General features: G+C 43.9%; 1 protein-coding gene across 5 annotated transcripts; it reads right to left on the bottom strand.

The window, feature by feature from the left end:
- Positions 1-236: 236 nt before the first annotated feature.
- TLR8 (toll like receptor 8) lies at positions 237-18,391 on the bottom strand. Of its 5 annotated transcripts, none has more exons than XM_086386932.1 (4): positions 18,254-18,370; positions 14,639-14,951; positions 11,827-11,893; positions 237-4,874 (listed from the first exon to the last, which is right to left on the bottom strand). In XM_086386932.1, the coding sequence occupies exon 4, from the start codon at positions 4,866-4,868 to the stop codon at positions 1,767-1,769; it is 3,102 nt and encodes a 1,033-aa protein (XP_086243058.1). In that variant the 5' UTR covers positions 4,869-4,874; positions 11,827-11,893; positions 14,639-14,951; positions 18,254-18,370; the 3' UTR covers positions 237-1,766. The 5 variants fall into 5 exon arrangements, with proteins under 5 accessions (XP_086243058.1, XP_086243057.1, XP_086243054.1 ...); XM_086386931.1 differs by having other exon boundaries at positions 11,830-11,893; XM_086386928.1 differs by lacking the exon at positions 14,639-14,951 and having other exon boundaries at positions 11,830-11,893; positions 18,254-18,391.
- Between the last annotated feature and the right edge of the window lie 598 nt (positions 18,392-18,989).

Genomic DNA, 18,989 nt, shown 5'->3' with positions numbered 1-18,989 from the left:
AAGCTGAAACTCCAATACTTTGGCCACCTCATGTGAAGAGTTGACTCATTGGAAAAGACCCTGATGCTGAGAGGGATTGGGGGCAGGAGGAGAAGGGGACGACAGAGGATGAGATGGCTGGATGGCATCACTGACTCGATGGACATGAGTTTGGGTAAACTCTGGGAGTTGGTGATGGACAGGGAGGCCTGGCATGCTGCGATTCATGGGGTCACAAAGAGTCAGACACAACTGAGTGACTGAACTGAACTGAGGTTTTACTTATTTTTAAAATTGAACTATAGTTGATTTACAATGTCATGTTAATTTCTGTATACAGCAAAGTGACAGTTATATACATATATACACTCTTCTTCATATTCTTTTCCATTATGGTTTATCCCAGGACACTGAATATAGTTCCCTGTGCCTTACAGTAGGACTTTGTTGTCCATCTATTCTAGATGTAATACTTTGCATCTGCTAACCCGAAACTCCCAGTCCATCTCCTCCCACCCTCCTTGGCAAACACAAGTCTGTTCTCGATGTCAGTGAGTCTGGTTCTGCTCCACAGATGGATCCCTTTGGGTCATATTTCAGATTCCACATATAAGTGATATCTCAGTACAATAATTTCTAGGTCCGTCCATGTTGCTGCAAGTGGCATTATTTCATTCTTTTTCTTATAGCTGAGTCCATTGTATATATGTACTGCCTCTTCTTTATCCATTCATCTGTCAATGGACATTCAGGTAATTTATTTTATTACAGATTTACTTCCCTGTGTATTTATTATATGCTCATGATGTGAAATGAAGCATTTTAATAATTAACTTCATGATTTACAGCAATGGTGATTGACAGATAACTCCAAATGCTTCTAATTTAGCTGCACACTTAAAAAATGGTTAAGAAGCAAACAAACAAACAAAAAAACTTAACTACCATCCATCTTAGCCTTTAAATGGTATCTAAATCTTAGAAGTAAAATATTATAGCCAGTGTTTATAAAAAGTAATTATAAAAGGACTAATGCAACCATAACATAATATAACCAAATAGCCATGGATATATGATAAATCTAAACAGCAACTTAACATCAGAACTCTTACAGTCACAAAAATCCTGAGATACTGAAAAGAAGGCAGAGCAGGCCAACTGTCAGGATGGCCATAGTGATCCCTGCTCCTGGTGTTCACCATTTACGACCGAGATGGCAGGCTGAGCGAGCTTACCATGACTGCCCACCTTGGTCATAGACTACTTTCCCGGGACTGAGGTGATCACTCCCATGGAGCTGGCAGGGCCGCTGATTTACTTCTAACAATCAGAATATGGCCAGAGTGAGGGGTTATCACTTCCCTGATTGGATTACAAAGATGGCGACTTCCATTGTGTCAGCAACCTGTCTCTCTTGCTGGCTTTGCTGAAGCGAGCTGCCACGGGCAAGGGTCCGTCCATGTGGCCACGAACTGAGGGTAGCCTTGGGCCAGCAGCCCAGGGAGAACTCAGTCCTGAAAACCACCACACAAATGTAGGCTCTGAAGTGGATGCTAACCGTAGCAGATGCCTGTGGCCCTGGCTGACAGAGAGATTACCGCCTTTGAGGAGCCCTGAGCCAGAACTCAAGCCCGGACTCCTGGTCCACAGAGACGATGACACAACAAAGTGTATCATTTTAAGCCATTAAGTTTGGAGTACTCTGTTATACAGCAAGTGACAGCTAAGAACAAAAGGAGCATTGCTGTGCATTTTGACTATGCCTGTGACCCCTGGCTTAACATCAGTTAGTATTGCTTAATGGAATTGACATACAAGTTGTTATACCGTGAATCGTTGGCTGTTAGGACGACATTTTTCAGACTCTGCCAAAACAAGCCTTCCGCCTTGGGGTTATCAGGCCACTGGAGGATGGAACTCTTGCAGATCCTCTGCCGCAGTCTCAAATACTGCGAATGCTGCAACACTGGCTCCAGCAGAATAAAGACAATCACGTCCATATTCTCCTCCATTAGCCTCTGCAAGGCCAAGTAGAATGCAGTTTTAAAATTCCAGTTTTTGGCATATTTTTTGGTTAAAACAAATATTGTTTTCTTGCTTTGGTTGATGCTCTGCATGAGGTTGTCGATGATGGCTAGACCCGGGTCCCAATCCCTTTCCTCTAAACACAGGAGCACATTCTTGTCCTCACTCTCTTCCAGGTGGAAGCGCAATTCATTGATCACCCAGTCCGTGACAGAAGCGTCTTTGGTGTCATAAGAAATGTAAGCATCATAGAAAGTCTGGGATGTGGACAGAGACCTGTAGCCTTTGACCTTAGCTAAGCACACATGGTAGATAAACCAAGCATCCCAGTAAAACCAGTGGTGGGCCAGGGCAGCCAGCATCACTGAGATGGTGACAGAAAAGGTTAAGAAACAGAATATGGCTGCAATGGTATCTGAAACACAAGTGCTGAGGTCTAGACTCACAATGCTCTTGCCTTCTTGATCCCCAGGACTGGCACAAATGACATCGGTCAGTCTGGGAACCCTGACGTTCAGATTTCTGTCCATCCATTCTAGAAAATCTCCGAAGTCACAGGTACAGTCAAAAGGGTTACCCCCTAGTTCCAAAACAGTTAACTTGGTGGCGGTCTTCGTTTCAAATGTGGATCTGTTGAGCATCTTGAGCTGGTTGGAGTTCAAATCGAGGTGTATCAGGCTGCTGGCTCCAGAAAGAAAATCAGACGGCAGGTGGGAAATTCTGTTTCGACTCAGCAGTAGCGTCTCAAGAGAAGATGCAAATGTAGATAGGCTATTGGTTAAAAAGAACAGCTGGTTTCCACTTAAGTCAAGCAATCTGAGGTGAGGGAAGTATTCCAGTAATGACCAGTTAAAGAAATTTAACATGTTATCATTTATATATAGGTCAGTGAGAGTCCTGGGCAAGTTAAGGAAGGCCTGACTGGAGATATGCCGAAGGTTATTACGGGCTAAGTCAAGCCGGGTCAGATTGGTGAGATTTTGAAAAATTTGCCAGTACCTGACATCTTGAGCATTCCACAGAAGGTCAAGGCGGTTCCCACTGAAAACTAATTCTCCCAGGGACACGCTTTTCAGTTGTGTTTCTGTTAAAGTAAAAATGTCATTGTTGCTCAAGTTTAAAACTCTCAGGTTAGTTAAATGTTCAATAAATCCTAGACGGTGCGTTACCCCTGCTATTCGGAAATAGTGCGCATTGTAGCTGAGATCGAGAACTTCTAACAATGGCAATTCACTGAAAGCAGCATCGTCATCAAAGTCTAGTCTATTGTTTGTCAAATCCAAATACTTGATACCAGACAAGCATGAAAATTCCGTTCCATTTAACACCTGGCCATTGCCATTTGAAGATAGATTTAAACAGGAAATGTTGCCAAAATCTTTAAACTGGTTTACCCCAATAAAGAAAATACTGTTCAAGCTTAAATCTAAGGCATTGCCAAGACGTGAACATTCTGTCTTTATTAAAGGACGGGTGTTATGATAAAAATTCGAATGTGGGTCAAATTGAATATCGGCTGAGCGTCGCTTCAGGATGTGACTTTGGAAAGAGGTCCCATTTGCATCATGTTGCTCGGTATCACTGACCAAGGGTGATATTCTGTTTTCTGACAAGTAAATGATTTTCAGGTTGGGGAACCATTGGAAAATACTAAAATCAATCTGCTTAATAAAGTTAACGCCCAAGTTGATAGTCGTTAAATTTGAGAGGTGCCGCAGGGGCATGAAATCTTCCTTTCTAAGTTCCTGGAACACATAACCTCTTAAATGCAACATCTGGAGAGATATAAGCTTCGAGAAATTTTTGGAAATGTTAATGTGCTGAGGATATTTTTTCAGTTCATAGTTGTAAGATAAATCAAGTATTTCTAAGGAGGGCAATTTTGTCAAAAATTCCCCCGAGGCTATTTCGTCCATTAAATAGTTGAATTCAAGATCCAATACCTTCAGATTGTGCATGTTGTCAAACCAGCTGGCAGGAACCTTCCGGAGCGAAGTGCTAGAGAGGTTTAGGTAGCGAAGTTGGGTCAGGGTTTGAAAAGCAAGTGGGTGTATCTGAATTGAAGCATCTCCTTGGCAAGGTACACAGGGAAATGGAGCGTTAAAACATCTCGGGCAGTTTCCACTTAAATCTAGTACTCTTAAATTGCTCAGTTCCTTGAAGTCTTCTTCACTGACGTTTCCAATATGGGTATTACTAAGGTAGAGTTCTGTTAGCGAGCTTGGCAGACTTGGTGGCACGCTGTGAAGGGGATTAAAAGATAATGACAGCACCTTCAACTTGGTAAGGTTTTGGAATGCTCCATTTTCTATGGTAAATTTTTTATCACAAGCAAAATAACAGTTCCAGCCCAAATAGAGACTTTCCAGGTTCCCAAGTCCAGAAGTGTTCTTTTTCGTTAACGTAATTATGTTGTTTTGAATTAGACTAAGTTTTTTTAAAGATTCTGGCAAACCAGCTGGTATTTGTTGTAACTGGTTGTCTTCCAGCAGCAACTCCCTTAGGTGTTTGAGGTTGAGAAATGCCCCGTCTGTAATAGTCATAGCTTTCTTTACAGCAGGATTTCCACTCTGGGACTTGGCATTATGGTTCAGGTTGATTTTAGTCAGATTTTGCAGCCCTTGAAAGGATTCATTCGTTACCCGTGTGATGAAATTATCAGACAGGTCTACTTCCGTCACATCTTTGTCCACTGTTTGGGGTACTTCCTGTAATCGACGACCATTACATTCTGCAATAAAAGAGCCATTTTCGTTTTTCACATCGCAAGGATAGCTTCGGGGATAACTGGCTTCAGTGAAGAACTCACAGGAATCAGAGATGAGCAGGAAAAGGGATGTCAGAAGCAAAAAGTGAAGGGTCATGTTTTCCTAAGGAAAATCAAAGTAGAGTCACAATGTTAGACTGGCAGTATTTTCTAGGCATTTCAGGATGAAATTCGCAGTGCTTTGACCATACTTTGAATGAGTTCTGAAGTAGGAGTTCTCTGAACGGTTAAAGAAATTGCAGTAAGTTCAGAATGGTTTTAGTTTTTCACCCTGTTCAGTTTCTTGATGTTCAAAGAAGCAAAAGATGAAGTTATCTGAGATGTGATGACAAGAAAACATGGAAAGCTTTGGCAGAAGCACACAGCAAGATGCCCCACCATCACAGGGGGCCTGATGTTGGATCCTGGCTATGGTTCATGCCAGACCTATAGCAGAGCAAGGTATATGTCTGTTGCTTCAGTCTATTAGCATAACTCAAGGAAACGCTGGCCAGCCCCAAGGAGAGTCCAGATCCAGCTTCTACTAGGCCATCCTTCAAGATTTCCAAGCCAGAGTCTCTCTACCTTATCTACACAACCATATATTTTATTGATATTTCCCACAATCTGTCTATACCTCTGTGATGGTATGTATCAAATTCTCTCATGTCCCAGCATGACAGGAAAGTGGACACTTTCGGTTTATAATAATAGCAAAGTGTCACGTGTTATGCTAAACATGAACATTTTCCCACCCATGTTTATGCTCCCTACAATGCAATAGGTTCCATTATTATCCATAGGTTGTAAGTGAGACTCCAACTCAGAGACTTAACTAATTTTCAGAAGGATAATACACTGCAGAGGTGAGACGAGTCCATCAGATTCCAACATGGTGCTTTTAACCACTAACCACTGAGAGAGCCATTTCCTAGGCAGGTTGATAGGGAGTCTAGGGGTCCCCAAGGAGAGAGGGGTCTGGAATTCTCAAGGAGGAAGAAAGGACAAATTTTTTTTTCTTTCTCCACATTCCTTAGGATTATATAACAATCATGTATCCTGCCTAAGGACAGTCTTTGGATTCAACCTTCTGTTATCTTAAAATGTTAATTATGGGAGTAGACCTGATCTTTACAAGGATGTATCTTGCCTGAGGACCATGTTATCTTAAAATGTAAATTATGGGAGTAGGTCTGATGAGGTCTTTACAACCTCCAGATATTCTTTGGATTATATAACTTCATTGTTAACACTAGCAAGCGGGTACTCTTTCTGCCCTGTTCTTATGCCTATGTCAGAAGCTTTCTCTATCTCCTTTATACTTTAATAAAACTTTATTACACAAAAGCTCTGAGTGATCAAGCCTCGTCTCTGGCCCCGGATTGAATTCTTCTCCTCCGGGGGCCAAGAATCCCGGTGTATTCGCGTGATTCAACAACCTTTCACCATCATGCTACACAATCTCATTTTGAAATCTTTATGTTAGAATATATCTTCAAATGTAGACAACACTCAAAAAGTTTTTTGTAGGGAGGCTACCACTTATATATCTCTTATCATACAAACACTGGTATTAATAGCCATTCTTTTGCTTTTGTAAACTTTTGTGGGCATGACATTTAATGTTTTTGTACGTACTCTATAATGTTTAGTAGAGTGTCTCACTTTCTGCGATTCTTCCTTAACAGGGGGCTGAAAATATTATTTTCGTAATTATACAAAGCAATGAAAAGATTAATGTGATTGGTATGATCAAGGGTTATAGTAAAAAAAAAAAAAAAAACTCTCAAAATCGTATTTCACTGGGTGTGGAGACCAATCTTTACTAAACTGTATTTTTCACTAAAATCCAACTCATCTCCTTAGTGTGAGTTATACCAAGTACGTGCTCTCTTTTTAAATTCTCCTAAAATTTAGGGTTAGTGAACTAACAGTCACTGCTGCTGCTGCTGCTAAGTCGCCTCAGTCGTGTCCGACTCTGTGTGACCCCATGGACTGCAGCCTACCAGGCTTTTCCATCCATGGGATTCTCCAGGCAAGAACACTGGAGTAGGTTGCCATTTCCTTCTCCAATGCATGAAAGTGGAAAGTGAAAGTGAAGTCGCTCAGTCGTGTCCGACTCTTCGAAACCACACAGACTGCAGCCTACCAGGCTCCTCCATCCATGGAATTTTCCGGGCAACAGTACTGGAGTGGGGTGCCATTGCCTTCTCCCAACAGTCACTACTGTACCCTTACTACAATATGAAAAACTTTCATATGGATGTTGAGAAATCTGAGGATCAATAATTATTGCCCATTCATAAGAGCCAAGGAAAAGCCAGCTCCTTACGAGATGGAAGTTAAAGTGGAACAGAACTTGCAGGCATTTTCAGTTACCTGTAGTTACTCCCAAATACAGCACCATCAAGGTACCACTGTTTAATGTTTAGCTTTTACTGAAAGAAAGCCTGGCTTTACATGGGGAAGGCAGAATTTTAAGGCGATCCCTATGACCTTTTCCCCCTGGCATTACTCCTGTAATTACATTATGTGGCAAAAAGATTATCTAGATGGGCCTAATCTAATCATATGTGCATGCCAAAGCCACTTCAGTCATGTCCAGTTCTTTGTGACCCCATGGAGTGTAGCCTGTCAGGCTCCTCTGTCCAAGGGATTCTGCAGGCAAGAATACTGGAGTGGGTTGCCATTTCTTTCTCCAGGAGAAGAAATGGACACATCATTGCAGACTTGAAGCTGGAGGGGTGGGTCCCTGGCAAGGAATGTAGGCATCCTGTGAAAGCTGAGAGTGGCTCCCTGTTGACAGCAAGGAAATGGGGGTCCTGATTTGACAACCCAAAGAACTGAAATTGAGGGACAGCCCAAATGGCCTTGGAAATGACTCCTAAGCCAGAACCTAGTGATAAGAGTCCAGCTGGCCAACACCTTGACTTGAGTCTCACGAGACCTAGAGCAGAGAATCCACTTAAGCCCACCCAATCTCTAATGCCCAGAAATGTAAGCTAATAAATGAGCATTGTTTGAAGGGTTTAAACATGGGGGTTATTTGTTATGCGGCAATGGAAAACTAATACATCTAGAAAACATCTGTGAAAAGATGCTTCATGTTTTCAAAATATGCAGCTTTTGCGGACTCCACCCCAGGTCTCCAAGTTCAACGTCTCTGTTGGGAGATACCATGTGCCAGGAGGGTAATGAACCTTGGAGAAGCAAGGAGCTTGGGTAGGTGACCCAGGCAATACTGTGTTTGCTTGCCACCTAAGCAGATCTCAGCCTATGTGACTTTCAAGTGTGAACATCGCTAGATTTGGAAGTCACTTCCTGACTCTTCCTTGTCCTTTCCTAGCTAGTAGGTGCCTTGGGGTGGGGGCAGTGCTAGTGTTAAAGAACCCACCTCCCAATGCAGGAGACATAAGAGACGCGGGTTTGATCTCTGGGTTGGAAAGATCTCCTGGAGCAAGGAATGGCAACCCACTCCAGTATTCTTGCCTGCAGAATCCCATGGACAGAGGAGCCTGGCAGGCTGCAGTCCATGGGGTTGCACAGAGTTGGACACGACTGAAACAATTTAGAAGGCACGCACGCACAGATTATTAGTTAACTCACAGACATAGATGAAACACAACCACATTACAAGAACTCAGTTATGACACAAAGAAGTGAGACTAGAAGAGCCTTAAAACAGGAGGATTTCACCTCTTCATGGAGGCTGGGAAAGGTTTCCCTGAGGAAGTGAAACTCGAGGTGGGATTTTCAGGTTGCTTTGGCATGAAGAAGACAGAAAGATGTCAAAAGAATGTCTCAGCATATGAAAAGGCCCTGCGAGCATTCCTTTGAGTTTCCCACATGGTGCCGCCACAGGAGCCCTGGACGGCAAACAAGAGGGGTAATGGTGTGGGCCAGAGACAAAGCACAGCAGGTTTCAAATCCTCAAAGCCCACTGAAACCTGTGGGGAACTGCTTGCAACAGCAGGACTCAGAATAAGAAGTAGGGCCAAGAGGACTGGAAGGCCATGTGAGAGACAATGTGGACAGAGATCCTCAGCACCTCCATGTCACTACCATCAGCAGACATTTCTCAAATCTCATCTGAATGAGCATGTGACTGTAAGGGACCGAAAGAAAGTCACGGATGTAAGAATCCATGAGTGTGGATTTTGATCTTGATCTGAGGAGCAATGCAAGCAGGGTGGTGCCATGCTCATTATTCTACAGTAGTCTCTGGCAAGAGGGCACAGACCTTCAGGAGAGGTATTTTTCACTGATTCTACTGTGTAGGTGAGGCTGTGGGGAATCAAGTATTCCTATATTTTACTTAAGTGAAAGTGAAGTCGCTCAGTCGTGTCCAACTCTTTGCGACCCTGTGGACTGTAGCCCACCAGGCTCCTCCATTCATGGGATTCTCCAGGCAAGAATACTGGAGTGGGTTGCCATTTCGTACTTGGAGGGGTCTAAATTAGGGCCACCTCTAAGGTGGAGAGAAATTTGTAATATCTATCAAAATTAGAGAGACATACTTAGAACTTAACAATTTCAATTCTAGAAGTAGACCACAAGAGAGACCTTCACATACACAAATGCCTATCTACAAGGATATGCCATGCAGGGCCGTCAGCAATAGCAAAAGATTTGAAATAATCTAGATGCCTATGAGTCGTGTTCTGGTTAAATAAAGCAGGATGCTATAGTCATAAATGGAATACTATACAGCCATTAAAAAGGAAAAGGTAACTCTACATTCATTTATTCATTCAAAAATATTTACTAAGCATATACTTTATTGGGGGAAATATAGCAATGAACAAAACAGATGAAAATATCTGTCCATTTGGAGCAGTATGTTAGATGGTGGAAAGTACTAGGGAGAAAATGATGGGAAAGGGGATGGTCATGTAGACTGTCCCTCAGTTGGGATGTGTCTGATGTCTTTGTCAGGATTAGACTGGGGTAATGGGTTTGGGGGAGGGCAATCACAAAGGTCAAAGGCCACTTAAGTCACAGCTGAGCAATGGCACATACATGACTTCCACTGTTGGTGCAGAGCTTGATCACCTGGCTGAGGTAGTGCCTATCAGCTTCCTGTTAATAGATTAATAAATAATTTTAAAATATATTTTTAAAAAGTCTCTTGGGGAACAGGTGGCAAGGCAAGCTGGTTGCAGACTCTTCCCTGCATGCAGTACACAGAGTACTGTTAGTAGGTGAGACATTTCTATGTGGGTGCTTGGGTGGGGTGGGGTGGGGGTGTCCCCAGGACAGGATGGTGCTGTGCAGCCTCCCTGCTGTTGCTACTGCTGCTGTTAAGTCGCTTCAGTCGTGTCTGACTCTGTGTGACCCCATAGACGGCAGCCCACCAAGCTCCCCCGTCCCTGGGATTCTCCAGGCAAGAACACTGGAGTGGGTTGCCATTTTCTTCTCAAATGCGTGAAAGTGAAAAGTGAAAGTGAAGTCGCTCAGTCATGTCTGACTCGTAGCGACCCCATGGACTGCAGCCTACCAGGCTCCTCCATCCATGGGATTTTCCAGGCATGAGTACCGGAGTGGGGTGCCATTGCCTTCTCCAGTGCAGCCTCCCTAGCCTCAAGTTAATTCCTCAACATCTGATTCCAAACTCAATTATCACACAACACTGAGCAATTGAGGAGAAAAGCCTCTAGGTGACGCTGGAGACCACAAGAAGAGCCCTTTGACACTTGCCTGAATATTGAAGCTTCACTATTTTGGCCACCTGATGCAAAGAGCCGACTTGTTGGAAAAGACCCTGATGCTGGGAAAGACTGAGGGCAAGAGAAGAAGGGCACGACAGAGCAAGAGATGTTTCAATGGTGTCACAGACTCAATGGACATAAGTTTGAGCAAACTCCGAGAGATGGTGATGGACAGGGAAGCCTGGGGTGCTGGAGTCCACGGGGTCACAAAGACTCGGACACAAATGAGCGACTGAACACCACCACCATGGCCTCCCAGAGAATCTGAGGCAACTTAGGGGCTAGGCCATGGAAATAAGCAGAATATTGCAGAGAGGATTTCTAAGTGAAGAGCTTGAGGTTCCTAACTCCTGCCTCCCAAAAGAGTGTCCTGAGGTAAAAACAGGATTTGACAAATTCCAAATAACTTCAATTTAAAGAGAAGTACATGGATGGAAAGAGTGGGAGGTGTGAAGTAGGCATCTAACAAAGATCTTAAAGAGAAAGCCCGATAGTTCAAGCCTCTCCACCTACCTCAGGGCCTCAGAGAGGCAAAACGGACTGCAAATGCTCATCATCCATAGCGCAAACCCTAACTCACAACATCCACTGGCCTCTGAGGTGAGATGGCAGAGCCCAAAGCCCTGGGCAGCAAAAGCCCCACCTCGGTAGCCAAGTTCTTCCTCTTAGTCACACTCATGCCTCTGGCTTCCAAAAGTCTTGGCTCCAAAAGGACCTCAAAGGGAAACAGAACCCAGAGAACTAAGAAGGGTACTCGAGAGAATTTACTCCCTTAGTGAATAAATGAATAATAAATAATGAAAAAAAAAAACATTCAGCCTGGCAGAATAAAAATGGCAACTCTGCAAATAAAATAGAGAAATGGCAACTATGTGGAAGAAGGAAAAAAAAAAAAAAAAGAGAAATAGCAACTCTGAAAATAGAAGGGAAAGGGTCAATTATGCAAATAGGATAGAAAGCCAAACTATGCAAATAAAGCTGAGAGAGAGAGGGAGAGACAGAGAGAGACACTTCTGTTGTTTGAGGCTAATAGCTGAAGGTACCCATTAAAGTGAGAGCAAAGAGTTAGGATTCTACAAGGTGAGAAAGGACATTAAGAGGAAAGCACAGCAGACACGGACTGTGTATGAACTTGAGGAAGACAGAAAGCAGATGGATGAGTGGTAGGTGGTACAGCAGAGTGGAGAAGGGCTAAAGCTGACGAGAGCGAGGTCAATTCATAGCAGACAAGCCCACAAAAGACTCGGGAGCTGCAGACAGCAGTCACAGGGGAGTCACCAGTGGAGTGCCAGGTGGGGCTGCACGAAGGATGGGCTGGAAGTCTGCATGAGAAGTTAGACCCCGTCTGAGTCCCTCCCTGAGACGTACTACCTTGAAAGGTTGAATCCAGAGCCTTGGTTCAGGAATTCAGGCACCAAGTGAAGGCAGGGGTGAACTGTCACAAAGCAAACAGGAGGGTTAAAGCCCTGTGTGTCTCTGGAGCGCAGATCCCCGTTCTCTTCCCTCCTCTGGCCCTGGGGCCCCTAACATCCACCTGGTTCATAAATGCTCCACTCCACCCCCCAAGCAGAAGACTGGAGCACCTCATTGGGAAAATGGAAAGGCACAGTAGCAGGGCCACAGTGGCAAAAATTAAGAGGTTGCCCCAAAAGGTAGTCATCAAGATGAAAATAGTTTACAAAAAAATGAAAGTTCCTGATGGACCATATATCACTGTGAAATAATGACAGAATCGGACCCTGCATGTGCCATGCAGTAAGTCCCCTGCCTTCCTCCATCCCAGCTCTGGTTCCAAGAAAACTTACTTTACCAAAATAGGCCCCCAGCCTGTGGGCCAGAGTTCCTCACTATGACTTTTAAAAATAGAACACTAAAATATTATGTGTCCTGACTGCCAAGCTGTTGGGGACCTTACCTGCCTGCAATTCTGCACCCAAAGCTAGGACCTCACTCCCCTCACCCTAGCCCTGACCCTGCACCACAAAAGAGACCTGTGATCACAGTGGTGCACCCAGCCCAGAGGTTTGCTCCCATCCTAGGCTGGGACCCATCATTTGGAAGGCCTGTCCTTGCAACTGAAACTTCTCATCAGCTGTTTGGGGTTCCACGCTTGAGTACGAAGTAACAGTCAGTACCAGTCACCTGGCATTTACCCAGCATCAAAGAGAGATGCACATAGGCAAAAAAAAAAAAAAGGAAAATCACAGACAAAGGAATTAGTAGAATCAGGTCTTCTGGTCACCAGGACAGTGGCTGATGGTTTATATCTGAATGCAGGTCCTGTCTTGTACCGGTGCTCAATAATCTCTCTGCAGTTCTGAAATTCTTAAAAATCTGAGCACCAGAAGATTTGGGGTTTTTTTCCTAACTTATTTGACAGAAAAAGCTGATCTGAACTGAGCTAAGGCTACTAAAATTTTTATTTATCCACTTATGGGAGCTCTGTGGTTTCAGAGTGGAAATTACCACATGTGTTATCATCAGGGCTGCTGTGGACCCATCCAAAGTGTTTTATAATAAATCCTCTATGTACTATGATGGCATCACCAACTCAATGGACATGAGTTTGAGCAAGCTCTGGGAGATGGTGAAGGACAGGGAAGTTTGGAGTGCTGCAGTCCATGGGGTTGCAAAGAGTCAGACATGACTTAGCAACTGAACAACAAAACTATCTTCTCTCGCTACAGTGCAAATTCTGAACTTTGACACAATTCTAGCCTACAGGTTGCAGGCAATGGATTGTGATTCAATAATTAAATCTCCTTCACTGGAAACCTATTAGCAATTCCTGAACTGTGCTTGGCATATGTCAGATCAGAAAAGAGAACGTGGTTGTCAACAACACTGAGTTTTGACTTCGTGGGCCTGAGATGCTTTGGCCTTTACCAGCCTCTTCCTCCATAAAAAAAAAAAAAAAAAAATTAGTAAAAAATTATATGTTATGACCACGTTGGCATAAAGACAAATATAACCCAGACTGGAATATATTCACTCTTCTGCAGATTTTAAAAACAACTAAAGTCTTTGCTTAAAGTGTCACAGGCCTTGTGTCTTTTCTGACCAAAGAGAAACTGGCGCTGGTTGTCAATGATGGTATCCTGGGGCTCAGACCAGGTCCTGGGAAAGTAGTCAAGATAAATAGGAGATACTTGCTTAAAAGTAAGGTAAGTATTAGGTTGGGAGAGGCTGAAGGGGAGGCCTAGGGTTGAGTGGAAGTGGCAGAATAGAGGACCAGAAAAGGACAGTGTTGCAGGTTGAATCGTGTCACCCTAAAATGATATGCTGACATTTTAGCTTCTCCATGTGAATGTGACTATGTTTGGAAATAGGGTCTCTGAAGTTGGAATCAAGCTAAGGTGAGGTCATACTTAGACTTGTTCAGTTGCTAAGCTGTATCCAACTCTTTTGCGATCTTATAAACTGTAGCCTGCCAGGCTCCTCTGCCCATGGGATTTCCCAGGCAAGGATACTGGACTGGGTTACCATTTCCTTCTCCAGGGGATCTTCCCCACCCAGGGATCGAAATCATGTATCCTGCACTGGCAGGCAGACTCTACCACCAAGCCACCAGGGAAGCCCCATACTAGACTCAAATGGGCCCTCACCCAGTGACTGCTATTCTGATAAGAAGAGAGAAATTTGGACACAGACAAGGGAAGAGAGCCATGTGGAGATGGAGACAGAGACTGGAGTGATATGTCTACAGGCCAAGGAACATCAAGGACTGCCAGGCACCACCAGACACTGGGGAAAAGGCACAGCCCAGACCGTCCCTCACAGCCTCCAATTGGTAGAGGACACATTTCTGTTGTTTTGAGTCACCCAGTTGGTGGCAGCCCCAGGAAACAGAGAGGAAGAGCAGAGAGCAGGGGGAAAAGTGCTGACCAGTGGACCCCATGGCTGAGCCAAGTTTGATCTGCTACATACAGCTCTTTGGCCGTGGCAGTGAGCTCTCTGCATAGCACACCCTGCCAACGATGGTCCAGTCTACACGGTCTCCCTGCGTGTTGCTTTGGAATATCCAATGGGAAAAAAAAATCGAGAACCCATTTCTTTAAAGCAGCATATGAATCAGATCAGATCAGTCGCTCAGTCGTGTCCAAGTCTTTGCGACCCCATGAATTGCAGCACGCCAGGCCTCCCTGTCCATCACCAACTCCTGGAGTTCACCCAGACTCACATCCATCGAGTCAGTGATGACATCCAGCCATCTCATCCTCTGTCATCCCCTTCTCCTCCTGCCCCCAATCCCTCCCAGCATCAGAGTCTTTTCCAATGAGTCAACTCTTCACATGAGGTGGCCAAAGTACTGGAGTTTCAGCTTTAGTATCATTCCTTCCAAAGAAATCCCAGGGCTGATCTCCTTCAGAATGGACTGGTTGGATCTCCTTGCTGTCCAAGGGAGTCTCAGGAGTCTTCTCCAACACCACAGTTCAAAAGCATCAATTCTTTGGCGCTCAGCCTTCTTCGCAGTCCAACTCTCACATTCATACCTGACCACAGGAAAAACCATAGCCTTGACTAGATGAACCTTTGTTGGCAAAGTAATGTCTCTGCTTTTCAATATGCTATCTAGGTTGGTCATAAGTTTCCTTCCAAGGAGTAAGTGTCTTTTAATTTCATGGCTGCAGTCATGATCTGTAATGATTTTACAACAAAAGAAATTTGCCTCACATCCTGCTCCATGCTGAATAAATTTCAAAAAATTGCTCACTATTGAGGCAGTCATTTCACAACTGTTTTCCTGATTTCCACAGCAAATCAGTTCTCTGGCTGGGTCCATGGTGTATGATAATCCAGTCCTCTTTTTCCCTCATAGCTCAGTCGGTAAAGAATCTGCCTGCAGTTCAGGAGACCCGGGTTCAATTTCTGGGTTGGGAAGATCCCCTGGAGAAGGAAATGGCAAGCCACTCCAGTGTTCTTGCCTGGAGAATCCCATGGATAGAGGAGCCTGGCAGGCTACAGTCCATGAAGTCACAAAGAGTAGGACTACTTCACCTCTCTCTCTGAAAGCCTCCTTTGCTAAGATGTGATCTGCCTCATGCCATCTCCTGAGCTGCACTGCTTTCTCAGAATGGATCCTGCTGATGCCCCCTGACCCAAAAGTGTCAAAGGAACCTATGGATTGTTAAAGATGATGAATCCGCCCAACTGAATCACTGAGCTGATGGCCATGATGCATGATTCCACTGGAACTAAATGCTTGCCAAACTGGAAACGTTTTCTAATTTTGCATGGGTTCTGATGTCTTCATAGTTGACTATGTTGAGCACTGATACATTATGAAAGTAAATTGATAAAGAAGTGGCAGAGAGAATTTGTCACCTGAGATGAAATTTACAGTAAATACTAGCTACTTGACTTGATCCATTCCACATTTGATGGATTCACTAACACCTTTGGAAGACCAAAGAAACCACTACCACATTAAATGCACGTATCAACGAAGAGGTGGAGCCTGATTTCATACACATAAAAATATGAAAAATTATGCTATTTGAAATTTAGCAAATATGGTAGCACACGTTTGTTGAGTGCTTTATCATGAGGCAAACACTGGGAGCACAAATCATGTATTTTCTTGTCTGATCTTCATAAAAATCAGTGAGGTGGGTGCTGTCATAAGCCCTCATTTTACAGACATGGAGCCTGAGACTCAGAGGCTCATTTACCCAAGATCAATCAGATGGTAGGTGGCAGAACGGAAACTGAGTCTAAAGGTACCCACATAGGTAACAAGGTGGTACCAAGCGATGATCTGGTTTCAGTTATCAGCAGAAACACCACAGCCATACATGGAACCTTCTGGACTTAAATGGCTGGGAGTATTACCCACCTTGCCTTTCCACTGATGCCACAGAGCACTTACAGGTGCTCTGTAATTCCATAGAACAACTGGAAATCCATTGATTCTAGACATATTAGCCAATGAATGGCTATTAACAATCAGCTGAAAACTCAACCCAGTCTGTGCTAGGTAACGTTGACCCAGAACCATGGGTTATGCACTTACATGTACTGTCTCTATAGCCCTGAAGAGTTATAAATTGGGAGTAACAATTTAAAAAACAACAAATCCCTCAGCACTGTTCAATAGGTCAGCTGAACTCAAAGGATATTTCCCTGGAATGACATCCCCCTCAATAGACCCCAGAGGTGATGCTGAGACGCACTTACAAATAATATCCAACTGAGTTTCCAAGGCTGACCCTGGGTCGTGACACCCTCCCATGTCAGACATACCCTGATACTCTGTCAGTCTGGGTTTCCACAGGACTGACTTCTCTCTCATCAATTCCTGTGCACTTTTTATGATTATTACATGAAAGAATGAGAAGCAGAAAGAAGAGTGGACAATATCAAGTGTCCCTGCCCTGATCCACAGCCTCAGCTTTTTGGATAAGGTATACGTGGAACTTTTATTTTGCTTTCTGGAATCAAGCTGAGAGGCTAATGAATAAGCTTCAGGTCTTTCTGGAGGCTTTGTCAGTCCCACTCCCAAAAGTCTGTGCTCCTTGTGGAAAAGACCAAATGGGATGTTCAGATGCTTCTCTAAGGCGGTGGTCCTTGACTCTAGCTGCTCGCAGAGATACTTGGGAAGTTGAAAAGCTACCAATGCCCAGGCCCACTCCAGAGATGCTGATTCTATTAGTCTGTGGTTCAGTCTGGACAGGGGGATTTTTTAAAGTTCACTCTGTGGTTCTGACACATAGTCAAGCCTAAGAACCTGTACTCTTGAGACCAGGAGTCAGCAAGCCTTCTACCCACCACCAATGACAGGGAGGCAGGGCATTTTTCCAAGTTGAGTTTGATTTTGTTCTAGTATCATTTTCTTATAATGCAATTATATTGGCTATCAGAACAGTTTGCAAATATCAAGTAGAAATGGGATAAGTTTAAATGCAATTCCCTATATATCATTGGCCCTGCTGGCCTAATTCCTTCTGAGCCTTTGCAGTCATTCTGCAAAGCATCAGAGAATTTCAGAGCAGACTTAATTTACTTTCAAGATCTATAATGGGCAGTCACTGGATATAAAAAAATGAACTTCAAGAACTTACATATGTTAAATAGTGGTAAAAAAAAAACAACTCCAAGAACTTTAATAGGCACTAAATGATCATGGAAAAAATATACTAAAGTAAACATTGGATGAGATTCTCTGGAAATCAGTCTTTGCAATGGTGCTTAAATCGCATTCAATTATCGAGAAAATACATGATTTTTAAAAAATCGTTAAGGTTTTCAACCTGACAGTTCTTGACAGTAACAAAAACTTACCACCTTCTATGTCTAAACACTACAGAAGATAATTATAGCAACAGTAACATCTTCACTTGAACACTCTGAACAAGAAAGCCTGGAAATACTGAATGCACCTGAAGCTCCTGGTAGGAGATGAAGTCCAGGTTCTGCCCAGGCACCAGCAAGCAGCCTGAGTGAGCAAAGACAGCTTGTCCTTTTCTGTAGAAGTAGCAAAGAACAAACACCTCCCCTCCAGCCTCTTGGCTCTAGATGAGAATACTATTTCTGGCAGGACCGGATCAATTCCTAACTTGGAATTCACTTCTTTTCCTCTTGAAAATGCTAAGACCACGGCATTGGATTTCTGACACTTCCTGCACACCAGACCACTCCACCTACACTTAGAGCTGCTCCAAGACTTCGCCTTTTCATGCTCATCTGCCCGTTCACCACTTCTTTGGTCACAGTTATTTGCCACCAAACCCTGTTTCATGGCCAGAAATCCTCTATTTTGCTGGAAAGCTTTGTTAAAAGAATAGAAGGGGCTTACCGCGCCTCTGGTGGTGTCCTAACTGCTCATTCTAGAACCTGCGGTGCTGCCGAGTGGCAACCTCTGTGCTGTTGGGTGTATGCGCACAAAGAAACTAACCAACTTCCTAAAACTGGCCGCTTTACCAGCAGTAGAGCCTCGCCTACGGTTTGCAGAAGCTTATATGGGAAGAAGGGAACTCGTGATTTCTTAACTGTTGCCAAATCATTTATTGACTAGGCTGTACAATTTCAAAACTGAAGTGGAGGGGGTGGAAAAAAGGCATTTATAAAATGATCTAAATATAACCCAAGCCAGATCGACCTGGCGCATCTTTGTGAGTTTGGGTTCGTTTGTCCAGGTGGGTTGGTGGGCAGTTGCTGCAAGGATCCCCAGCGAAATGTTAAGAGCAGTGAGCTCTGGGGAGCAGGATGAGGGGGAAAGGAGGGAGAAATGGGGAAATTTTTCCTTAAAAAAATTTAGGGTGTTTTTTCCCAACTTTACCACAAATGTATACTTGATTTATGGTTGCACAAACTCATTTTACTCATGGAATTCATGGATGCAGTTAAATAACATTTGAATGGCTTCATCTTTGTTCTGCCCATCTCTGGGACAGCCCTTGGTGTGGTGGGCACGGGTCCCCCCACCATCTTCCTCCTGGGTGTCCTTGAACCCCAGACAGTCCCTAGCATGTAGCATAACTCAATACACCTTTGGTGAATGACTGAAAGGATGAGCAGGAGCATGAGGCAGG

This window comes from Bos grunniens, chromosome X, assembly GCF_055505025.1.
Source record: "Bos grunniens cultivar Pamir isolate PY7600 chromosome X, Bosgru_T2T1.0, whole genome shotgun sequence".
Taxonomy (NCBI): Eukaryota; Metazoa; Chordata; class Mammalia; order Artiodactyla; family Bovidae; genus Bos; species Bos grunniens.
Note: the sequence above shows the minus strand (reverse complement) of the source record. Positions and strands in the feature narration are given on the sequence as shown.